The following is a 12,350-nucleotide window of genomic DNA, read 5'->3' as shown; positions in this document are numbered from 1 at the left end:
CTCAAGCACTGCATGGCATCTTTTTGCCTGAGTGCTTGCGTAGTCTCTTGAACGCCTACGGAGCACCGCTGGTTCAGAGGAGAAATCTGCAGAGGAAGAGGCTGTAGAGGAAGAAGAAGAGGAGGGGGTGGAGGATAGAGCTGTGGCAGAATCACCACTAGCATTTTGGAGGCATGGTGGAGGAACAAGCTCCAACAATACTGAACCCTGTCCTGCATCTGCCAGCAGAGTTACCCAGTGCACCGTGAAAGAAAGGTAATGTTCCTGTCCATGCCTGTCCATGACTCAGCAGTAATATGCACCTTACTGCTGACCACCCTGTCCAATGAGGCCAAGACATTGCCTTCCACATGCTGGTAGAGAGCCGGAATGACCTTCCGTGAAAAGAAATGTCATTTGGGAACCTGCCACTGAGGTACCGCACATTCCACAAATTCATGAAAGGGGGCAGAGTCTACCAGCTGAAAAGGCAGCAGTTTGCAGTGCTAGCAATTTGGCCAAGCTAGCATTCAGACGCTGAGCATGTAGATGGCTGGGACCAAATTTCTTTCAACGGTTTAGCAACTGGGGTAGGGAAATTTGCCTGCTAAAATCTGAGGTTGGTGTACCGCTAGCAGATTGGCCGCAAGTACTTGGGACACCTATTTCTATACCTTCATTCCTCTCAGTGCAGGTTTCTGAGAGGATTGGAGGTATAGTGGGGTTGGAGATCCCAGCTGATGAGGAACAAGGAGAGGTTTGTCTTGTTCTTTGATGTGGGTCTTTTAATTGCTGTTACCAATGGACTGCATGGGAGGTCATCATATGTCTGGTCAAGCATGTGGTGCCCAAGCGGCTGCTGTTTTGGCCACGCTTGATACACTTCAGACATATGTTGCAAACAGCAATGGTGCGATCTGCTGCACATGTCTCAAAAAAGGCCCACACCAAAGAACTTTTCAAAATATGCAAGGAGTCAGCAGCGCCCTGCACCTGCTTAGCTCTGAGGTGTGATGCAATAGGGTGGCTGCCCTTAAGCTGCCCCCTGGAGGGCATCCTACCTCATTGGAGATGTGCCTCCTCCTCTCTTCTACCAGGCACCCAAGTTGAGTCAGTGACCTCATCATCCTCTCCCTACTCGTCACTGGTGCAAACGTGGCAGTATGCTTCAGCTGAGGGAACATGACTGCCAGTTTCTTGACCTTCTTGGGCACCCCCTCTCTCTAGGCTGATGTTACTCCCTTCCTCAACCTGGGTACCATCATCGGAGCCTTCATGCTGCGCATCCTCCTGCAGCATGTACCCGACACTGTGGTTGAGTAGTTCGGGGGACTCCTCCGTGCATGATGGTGGGGCTAGGGAAGGAGTGACTGTTGACATGGAGCTGATGGAATAGGCCGTTTTGGCAGCTGCATTGGCAGGCAAACTACTCTGAGCCTGGGTGACAGAGGATGAGGAGGATGAGGATGGCTTTGTTATCCATTCCACCAACTCTTCTGCATGTTGTGACTCAATTACACAGCCAGCTGCAGGAAAAAAGGACAAGCGTGCCCCACGGGCACGTGCTGAGGATACACCGTATCCACGACCAGCACTGTCAACTGTAGACACAGAGCCTGCTTGCCCTCTTTTAGTGGCCTGTGATCGTCAGCCTCTCCTTGGTGGCCTTCCGGACATGCCGTAAATTTTGTTTAGCAAGAAACACTACACTGTATTGTGTACTGTGTACACCACCAGGAAAGTAGTAGCAACTGCACTATGGGTGCACGGTACTGTGTACACCAACAGAAGTATAATAACAACTATGGGTACACTGTATGTATTGTGTACACCACCAGGAAAGTAGTAGCAACTGCACTAGAGGTGCACGGTACTGTGTACACCAACAGAAGTTTAATAACAACTATGGGTGCACTGTATGTATTGTGTACACAACCAGGAAAGTAGTAGCAACTTCACTAGGGGTGCACGGTACTGTGTACACCAACAGAAGTTTAATAACAACTATGGGTGTACTGTATTGACCACCAGAAAAGTATGAGCAACTGCACTATGGGTGCACAGCACTGTATACTGTGTACACCACCTGAAGTATATTAGAAACAGTACACCAGGAATGGCCTGCAGTCAGATATACAGTAGCTAAACTGGATACAGAGGATATATATATATATATATATATATATATATATACACACACGAGAGTTGTATATTGTTGTATATATATATATATATTAAATACACTGCAGCTAACTGAATCACCTGCCTGCCTAAAGAATATTAGAAACCGTACACCAGGAATGGCCTGCAGTGAGGTATAGCTAAACTGTATGGATATATATATAATATATATATATATATATATATATATATATACACACACACACAAGACTATCTGTGTGTATATATATATATATATATATATATATATATATATATATATATATATATATATATATATATAAAATACACTGCAGCTAACTGAATCACCTGCCTGCCTAAAGTATATTATAAACAGTACACCAGGAAAGGCCTGCAGTGAGATATAGCCAAACTGGATACAGTGGATACATATTTATATATATATATATATATATATATATATATATATATATATATGAGACTATCTGTATATAACTGTATGCAGTGGATATATATATATACTGTATATTCGAGACTGACTGTATATATATATTAAATACACTGCAGCTAACTGATTAATCTGCCTGCTCAATCTAAATGACACTCTCTCTCCGTCCACGCCAACGACACAGTACATGAGGCCAACGTGCAGGCGGCCTTATATAGTGTGGGGCGTGAACTTAGTCCCCATGAGCCATGATTGGCCAAAGGCACCCTGCCTTTTGGCCAATTATGGCTCTTAGCTGAGGGCGCTGTGATTGGCCAAAGCATGTAGGTCATGGTGCATGCTCTGGTCAATCATCACACAGCAATGCACTGCGCTCCCGCAGTGCATTATGGGTCATTACACGCAGCTCAAATTTGGCGCGAATGGCCCATAATGTTCTGTTTTCGACAAACGGGCGAACAGCCAATGTTTGAGTTGAACTCATGTTCGACCCGAACAGAAAGCTCATCCCTACTGAAAAACACCAATGCATGCAGATTTTTATTAATTCACATTTGCTGAAAGGGAACAATCTGACAAGAGAACAGAATGAGCAAAGGAATGATTTCATCAGTCTGTTGCTTCACTGTGAAATCATAGGCTGGGGTGCAGGTAGGTGACCATGCTGTATTTTCTTGACTGCATTTGAGAAAAATGATGTCACCATCTGGCAGGACTGTGTAAATCTCAGTGCTGGATGGATAGAGATACAATCCTTTGGCAGGAAAACAACACCCCTATATGTATATCAACTGAGTATTTGGCTGTATGTGTGGGGTCCAGCTTTAATTGATTGTTTCTCTCTTGCTTAGCTGGTATCCTAAAATTATAAAATAAAAATATGTTATAATTACCTGCTCTGTGCAACGCTATAGCACAGTGGAGTCAGTGGCGTCGCTAGGGGGTGCCTTCTGGGGCTATAGCCCCGAATCTGGGGCCCATTGCCCTGAGTCTCTTACTGGGCATGGACGTAGATAAGGGGGAGGGGTTTGGGGTGTCTGAACCCCCCCCCGGAGCAGAGTTATGTCTGTGAAAAAAGGGAGCTTTACACTCGTCCCCGTCCGGTCTGTAATGGTCAATGGACAGGAACAAGGCAAGCTCCTGTGTAGGTCCAGCCACTGCCTCTGTCATGCTCCCTGCTCCCCCCTCCTCCCTCCAGGCTGCCTTAGATTTTGGCTCGGGCGGGACCGGCTGCTCTGCTGGCATCTTAGCTTTGGGAGGGCTGTCCGCTGGCATTTCGGCTTGGAGGGGGCGGGATGGTCCGCTGACATCTTGTCTCGGCTCGGGTGAGGCGGTGCGCTGACTCCTCGGCTTGGGCAGGGGGCAGAGCGGTTCGCTGACCTCTCAGCTGGGCTCAGTGACATAAAGGAGCCTTTTCACAATGTAAAATGTACTGCAAGGAGCGTGAGGAGAAGAAGACCAATTCCTACCCTCAGTGCCCTGAAATGCACCAGAAAGTTAAGGTCAGTGCATGACAGCTCCATGCCACAATCAGACTGCCCTGCCATCTGCTGAAAAGAATCTGCAGGGGGTCACTGATGTAAGAGGGGAGTAGGGACCCTAAGATAAGGTTAATCCATCCGCAGTCTCTGGTTATCTCCTGTAGTCCATCCACAGTCTCCGATTATCTTCTGTAATCCATCCACAGTCTCCAATTATCTCCGCAGTCTCTGATTATCTCCTTAATCCATACGCAGTCTTTGATTATCTCCTGTAATCCATCCGCAGTCTCCCATTATCTCCTGTAATCCATTCGCAGTCTCCGATTATCTCGTGTAGTCCATCCGCAGTTTCTGATTATCTTGTGTAGTCCATCTGCAGTCTCTGATTATCTCTACCATGTCTGCAGCCTCTGTTCTGTACCATGTCCGCAGCCTCTGTCCTGTACCATGTCCGCAGCCTCTGTCCTGTACCATGTCCGCAGCCTCTGACATCTGTACCATGTCCGCAGCCTCTGACATCTGTACCATGTCCGCAGCCTCTGGCATCTGTACCATGTCCGCAGTCACATATTATATACATGTGTATGCCCGCCCAAGCATATGACTTTCTTTACTTTGCTGCTATGATCTTTTGTAGACCTAGCAATGCCCCTGCATAGAGTGGTCATTTACCTCTTCCTTGGTGATTCCCTGCTGTAGCTGTCCACCCCTTATTCTTGCAGGTGTCCCCAAAGCAAACCATGTGCTATGGGGGCACCCGTGCTGGGCTGTGTGTGTCCATAGACGCTCACAGCCCCGGTAAGCCATGCCCCAGCTCCTTCTTTGCGGGAGTTTGACTGACAGCAGCAGGAACCTATGTCTCGCGCTGCTGCCTGTATATCCGGTGAGACCAAGAAGTGGAGGAGCAGTGCAAAAGGTAACAGGAGTCAGACATGTGTTTAGGGGGAAACAGTTAGCAAGGTATTTTTTGTCTTAATGCAGGGAATGCAATAAAGTAAAAAAACAGTTAGCCTTTGGAACCACTGTGTGTGGGCTTGTATAAAAGGTATCGGACATAAGCAAGGCAAATACAGAATGCTTTCATTTGCTCTTTAGTTGTTTGAGGATCTTCTGAGCTGCACTGAGCTGCTTCAGAGTTCCATCAGGATGCTTCCAACTTACTTTTGCACTCTGAATGACTTGTTTGGGGATTAAGTGCAGGTCATATAAGCCAAAAAGCACAAGTATACCACTACTAAAGTGTAAAAGAGAATAATCCATATAACTGGGTATATTCTTTTATAGCCATCAGCTAGAACAAGTGTTATTGCATTTAGCCCGTCGTAAGATCTTGCGTACTGAAGCGATTGCAATTACTTTACAAAAAAAAAAAAAAAAAAAAAGCGACATTTCCAGACTTGATATTTTTCATTGCCTGTACAGCATTTCATGTGTTATCTGTGTGTGGAGTTACGCTATGGAGGATCCCCTTTTTTCTATTTATATATACATGGTGAGAACCAAACCTGATGAGAAGTGATTGAGTTTACCAAATGGCATAGAGAGACACAGAAAGGAGAGAGGAGCCGAGAAAGCATAAGCCGAGAAAGCATGACATGTGAAGGACTTACTTACCAGTCCTCGAATACCCCTTTACCATGCTCTCCACCCTCCAAACCTTCCCACAAATGACTCAACAAGGTATTGGAGTAAATGGCCTTAACGGCCTTTTATTAAAATTACCATAAAACTAAATAAATAACATTTTAAATCATTTTAAATAACCGTTAGTATTCTCTTGGGGTCTTGAAGGGGAACACAACCACTGGTCACTGCGATAAACTTCAATAAACTTTTAGGCCTCGAGTTGCAACCCCCGGACAGCGAGACAGTACCCAACCTTCGCAGTGACCTAACTTTACCCCTTCCTGGTTAGCCACTGGTAACCGGAAGGTACCAGATAAATCCCCATATTACATATGGGTACCAACCATGCTATATCTCAATATAACATATATCTCCTCCTCCACACAGATCCAAACCACTGCCCAGGCCCTCACCGCAGCCCCCCATTCCTATTTACCAAAAACCAGGGAGGGTGGGTGGGAATCTTCTTCCCCGCCGCTCACCACTGACGTCACTTCCCCCTGTTCACCCAACTAATTCCTCCTGAGCGCCTCCCCTGCCAGGACCACTCCCCTTCTCTTAAAGAGACCTAGCTAACAGCGTGACTGTGCAGTCCGCACATGTCATGCTGTCCCTCCGCTGATCCCTTTGTTCCCTTGCTGCAGGACTCACTTGACATGTGAAGGACTTACTTACCAGTCCACGAATAACCCTTTACCATGCTCTCCACCCTCCAAACCTTCCCACAAATGACTCAACAAGGTATTGGAGTAAATGGCCTTAACGGCCTTTTATTAAAATGACCATAAAACTAAATAAATAACATTTTAAATAATTTTAAATAACCGTTAGTATTCTCTTGGGGTCTTGAAGGGGAACACAACTACTGGTCACTGCGATAAACTTCAATAAACTTTTAGGCCTCGAGTCGCAACCCCCGGACAGCGAGACAGTACCCAACCTTCGCAGTGACCTAACTTTACCCCTTCCTGGTTAGCCACTGGTAACCGGAAAGTACCAGATAAATCCCCATATTACATATGGGTACCAACCATGCTATCTCTCAATATAACACACATCTCCTCCTCCACACAGACCCAAACCACTGCCACCGCCTGCAAGGGGTAAAACCTTACCCTTGCGAGCACCTCCACACCCTCAAAGCCCGCTCTATCCCCCCCTGCAGGCCCAGAGCCCAAAGGTCTGTGCCAACTTCGTTAAGGTGCACCCCATCACTCCTAAGGTACCTCCATGTGTCCACCTCTAACTCTCTATGCCTTATCGTCACCCCCCCATTACGTATAATGAACCTGCTGACTTCTTTATTTACTTTTACCCTGGCCCTATCAACCTTTTTAGCTGACCAAGCCCATCGCCAAGATGTTCTGCCTACCATATCTGACCACACAATGACCATACCTGGGAATGCCGCCTGTAGCCATAGAACATCGCATTTAATGTCCTGAATTAAATCCCTCATTGACCTAGATTCCATGTCATTCCCACCAACATGTAGCACCAAGACATTTGGTGCCCTGTCCCAATGGGCGAACCTGTGGACTTCAGACCTTACCCTACTCCAAAGCATGCCCGGTACCCCGATCCATCTGACCTGCGCTTCCTGCCTTGGAATACCCAATTGCCTCCCGTTAGGCTGAACATCAGCTCGTTTGGCCCCCCAGAAGACGAAGGAGTGTCCCAGAATCCAAACCAAGCCCACCTCTCCACCTGTGAAACAGAAGATGACAAACAAAACAGTAAGCACCCTCCCTATAACAAGCACTAAACCCCCAAAATCAACCCCCCAAACTAACCCCTTTTTTTTTTTTTTATTTAACTACAGCAAATGAGGGTGAATATAGAGCCTGAACCTGTCAGAATCCCACCTGCCTATGCGCTTCACCGCCTCCGCATTAAGCCCGGCTTTGGCTGCCTCTGTAGCAGCGCCGATGCGGAAAGAATGTGAGGAATAACTATTGGGATCGTACCCAGCCGCCTCTAAACACTTTTTGAACACCGCTATAAATTGAAACTTGGACAAGGCCAACCCATCTGCGTGCATCAAAAAGGAGCCCGATAACCTAGGCCGTAAGTCCCGGAATGATTGCACCGCTCTTACCAGACAAACGGTGGATTCCAAAATGCGAAAAACTTCCAACTGAACCCCCTTCCCAAACTGATCCGTTTTTGACCGTTTTATCCAAATCCTAACCGAATCCTTCGAACACTCCTTCGAAGTCCTCCCACTGCAGCCCCCCTTGTGCCCGCTTGGACGGGCTGACTAGCTCGCTAACCCTTAACGCTAAGGCACTTTCGTATTCAGACACACAAATGGACGAAATATGAAAGAATAGGCCCTGTAGCATAGTAAAAGACACAGGGCGCCGACCATCCCTCATCCTGTGCTCTTTCCTGTATCCTTTTACCGCTTGCTTCACCCAAAATTCTTTTGTATAATCCCGTCGCCCTTGTAATTTAAAAAGAAAGGCAAGACCTGCCAATTTCTTATCAATGGCCGATGCCGAAACCTCCCCTTCAAAACCCAGATTAATAAAGTAAAGAACCGCCTGTGTGACCTCCGGGCCCTCAGGGTCGATGTCCAAACTTTGCAAACATGTTAACCACTCCTGCCATACCTTAGAGTAGGCGTCCCACGTGGCCTTACTCACGGAGCGCTGAATCCACCCTGCCACGTTCCCAAGGCAACGTTCCACATCCAGTCCGGGCAGGTAACCCCCTGCTGCTATGCGTCTGGTGCCAATTCCCGAAACCTGTCCCACTGGAAACGAGACAGAGCATCAGCCAAGGTGTTCTCAACCCCTGGTAAGTGTACAGCGTAGATGAAAACATTAAATTTCAAACAGCGCAACACTAAATATCTCAACAACCTGACCACCGGCTCTGACTTGGCCGACAGCCGGTTGATCACCTGGACAACCCCCAGGTTGTCGCAGTTGAGCCGCACCTTCAAGTTACGGAATGATTCCCCCCATATTTCCATTGCTACCACAATTGGAAACAATTCCAGGAGGACAAGGTTTTTTAAAAACCCAGCTTCCCCCCAAGCCTGGGGCCATCGAGCGGCACTCCAATGTCTTTGAAAGACAGCCCCGTAACCTGTCGAGCCTGCCGCGTCCGTGAATAATTCGAGGTCCCAATTACTAATGGGACCTGACATCCAAAGGGAGCGTCCATTAAATGATTCCAGGAATTCATGCCATATACACAAATCGTCCCTGTGCTCCTTCTTCAGACTCACGAAGTGAGTGGGAGAGTGAACCCCGGCCGTGGCAGCCGACAACCGTCGGCAAAACACCCTACCCATGGGAATTATTCGGCAAGCAAAATTCAGCTTCCCCAATAACGATTGCAGCTGCCGCAACTGCACCTTGCGCCTACCGGTGGTCTCACGTACCTCCGCCTTGAGACTTTCCAATTTGTCCGCTGGTAGTCGGCACTCCATTCCCAAGGAATCGGCCTCAATTCCCAGGAACACGATGCTGGACTTAGGGCCTTCAGTTTTTTCCGGAGCTAGTGGCACCCCAAAACGCTCCGCTATATGCTGCAAAGTTCCCAATAGGACGGCACAAATATTGAAACACGGTGGGCCGACGCACAAGAAATCGTCAAGATAGTGCAGAATCGAGTTGATCCCAGATACGTCATGAACCACCCATTCCAAGAATGAGCTGAATGTTTCAAATAAAGCGCAAGAAATGGAGCATCCCATCAGGAGGCACCGATCCACGTAGTACGCCCCATTCCATGCACAGCCCAGCAGTCGAAAGCTGTCCGGGTGAACCGGCAAAAGTCGGAAAGCAGATTCAATATCCGCTTTGGCCATCAACGACCCCTGTCCGTAACGACGCACCCAAGATATCGCGGCGTCAAAAGAAGTATACGTAACCGCACACTCCTCTGGCGCAATTGAGTCATTGACCGACCCACCCTTCGGAAAGGAAAGGTGGTGAATCAACCTGAATTTGTTTGGCTCTTTCTTGGGAACTACCCCCAATGGGGATACCACCAAGCCCTGAAGAGGAACGGAAGTAAAAGGGCCGGACATGCGGCCTAAACTTACCTCTTTTTCAATTTTTTCTGAAACCACCGTTGGATGCAGCAGGGCTGAACGTAAATTCGTCGCCATAGGAGGGGCAGCCGTCAATGAGCACGGAATTTTAAAACCAAACGCGAATCCTGCGTCTAACAATTGGGCCGCTTTGCGGTCGGGGTACCTACTGAGGAAAGGACGCATCCTTTCCACCCGCACCGGCGTCGTCCCTTTTATTCGCAGGCTCTCCGCCACGCCCCTTCCCTCTTCTAAAGCACTTGGACAATGCATGCGAACCCCCGCAGCCGGAGCAGGTGTACTTAAATCGGTAGTTTGCCCCATACTTACATGAGCCCTCGTTGAACTGCCAACAGAAGCCCCATTTTTTGTCAGTCGGTTGTCCTGGAGCTGTGTTACCTCCGACCCCTGCCTGAAAAAACTGTGAGGGAGCCCTCGCCGCTGTCATAAGCTTCATCCACAGGCTGATATCCTTATGATGCCAGCGTAGCGACGGTCGGACAGCCATCCGTTGTTGAAACTGCTCGTCATACCGTAGCCACGCTATCCCACCATACGTCCGGTGCGCCTCACTAATGGCCTCCAAGTATACGAACAAAGCCGAGCAGTGCTCCGGGTACTTTTCCCCAATCACACTAGCTAAGATGGCGAATGCCTGCAGCCAGTTGGAAAAAGTACGCGGGATCAACCTATATCTGCGTTTTTCCTCATCCTCCTTCTTATTCAACTCCAGCTTCAATCTATCCAGATTGAACTTTTCAAATGGCAACAATGTGAATATCTCCACATATTCGCCTTTCCAAATTTTTTCTTTTACCTCTGTCTTGAGATGCGCTCCAAGTGGGCCCTCAAAACAGACATAAACCTCGTTTCTCGCGGAATCCGCCAACCTAACCGACTCTGCCTTTTTCTCAGCCGATTTTTCCTGACCTTCCAGGGCTGGCACGCCAGCCGATGTTGTAGGCGGATCGACCTCTGCTGACACCACACCCGTCACCGAAGTAACCGCCGTGTTCCCGGCCAACCCTGTCGCCGGTAGAGTGGCCGCAGTCGTACCTGCGGTCCCCTGCGGTGTAGCCCACGCCTGCGCCGGGGACGGACCGACACCCGCTGTAGGTTCAAAGCGCTGTACTAATGCCCGCAAACCCACCAGTAAATCCTGTAATCCTGCTTCCTTGGGCTGTTCTGTAGGGGGCCTAACTACTCTTGCCCCCGCTGAACTACTCCCCCCAGGGGACCCCTTGTTTTTTCCCTGTTCTAACAACTTTTCTAATAAAGCAGAAACAGATAAAGTGGAAATGCACTCACCAGGCTGCCCAGGACTGGGCCCATCAGCCGCCATTCCCGAATCCACCGCTGCGGTAGTCCCCTGTTCCTGGTCCCTCTCCGACCCGGACAGCTCACCCTCCGATCTGTCGCTGACCTCCGCTCGCTGAACAACCGCTGTCTGCACCCCAGAAGGACCTGCTCTGGGTGCCGTGGGTCTGCGTTGTCTCTCTCTTCCAGCTCTCTGCGGTGTACTGCCAGACCCGTGCGTTGCCCGCCTTGATGGACTTCTGCGTCTCTGACTGATCTGGGCCGCCGCCGCACTTTCTCCACCTCCGCTCACCCACGTCACTGTGCTTCTCATCCTCCCTCTGGAAATTGCAGGGCTGCTGGCCGCTTCGGGTACATGGCCAGCCCCCTGGGGCTCGCTCCTCTTACGCTGGGCCGTCTGGTTGCTTGTACCCTCCATCACATCTCCGGCCGCCTGCTCCTGGCATCTCAGACGAGCCGGGGGGGCAGAGCCATGTGCTCCACTGGGCTCCCCCTTACCTCCACTCCTGCCTCTACGCTGGGTCTTCTTCTCATTACCATCCCTGCTGCCTTGTGCCTGTCTCTCACTGGGGGGTGGATGTACCGATCTTCTCACTTCAGTCAATCAACTCTGACCACCAGGTGCAGTGTCAGGGCTGAAACGCGCCGGCGGCCGTGCACGTGGAGTCTCAGGGCCCCCCCCGTTCGCCGCCGCTCCGCTCTCCTGTATCACCGCCGCCACTTGAGCCTGCAGCCATTCGCCCCCTCGCTCTGCAGCCGCCTCTCTCAGCCGCATTATCAACTCCTCCATCGCTGAGATCTCCATTAGAAAGTTAAGACAAAAAAAAAGTTAAAACAGAGCGGTGGGAGAGTGTGTAATCTTCTTCCCCGCCGCTCACCACTGACGTCACTTCCCCTGTTCACCCAACTAATTCCTCCTGATCGCCTCCCCTGCCAGGACCACTCCCCTTCTCTTAAAGAGACCTAGCTAACAGCGTGACTGTGCAGTCCGCACATTTCATGCTGTCCCTCCGCTGATTCCTTCGTTCCCTTGCTACAGGACTCACTTATTCTGCATCCACCTGGCTGAATTTGATTGTAATTTATTGCCAGCAGTAGCTGTGCTTGTATGTCATATGTCCAAGATAAATAAAGGCTTTTATTGCAACACATGGATCCTTTATTTCTTATTAATACTTCAGGTCATGGAAAACAAAAGTTGAAAGTAACCCTCTGTTAGCCAACAAATAAAAATAAAGGCTTTTATTGCAACACAAGGATCCTTTATTTCTTATTAATACTTAATGTCTTGGAAAACAAAAGTTCAAAG

General features: G+C 49.0%; 1 protein-coding gene across 2 annotated transcripts; it reads right to left on the bottom strand.

The window, feature by feature from the left end:
* Positions 1–5,613: 5,613 nt before the first annotated feature.
* LOC141108405 (uncharacterized) lies at positions 5,614–12,082 on the bottom strand. 2 transcript variants are annotated; one of them, XM_073599997.1, is made up of 2 exons: positions 11,033–12,082; positions 5,614–8,434 (listed from the first exon to the last, which is right to left on the bottom strand). In XM_073599997.1, exons 1-2 carry the CDS (start codon positions 11,457–11,459, stop codon positions 7,863–7,865), a joined length of 999 nt encoding a protein of 332 aa, XP_073456098.1. In that variant the 5' UTR covers positions 11,460–12,082; the 3' UTR covers positions 5,614–7,862. The 2 variants fall into 2 exon arrangements, with proteins under 2 accessions (XP_073456098.1, XP_073456097.1); XM_073599996.1 differs by having other exon boundaries at positions 5,621–7,383; positions 11,033–12,067.
* Between the last annotated feature and the right edge of the window lie 268 nt (positions 12,083–12,350).

The sequence above is a fragment of the Aquarana catesbeiana genome, linkage group LG09 (assembly GCF_042186555.1).
Source record: "Aquarana catesbeiana isolate 2022-GZ linkage group LG09, ASM4218655v1, whole genome shotgun sequence".
In the NCBI taxonomy this organism is placed as follows: domain Eukaryota; kingdom Metazoa; phylum Chordata; class Amphibia; order Anura; family Ranidae; genus Aquarana; species Aquarana catesbeiana.
This window is presented reverse-complemented; position numbering and strand designations above follow the sequence as displayed.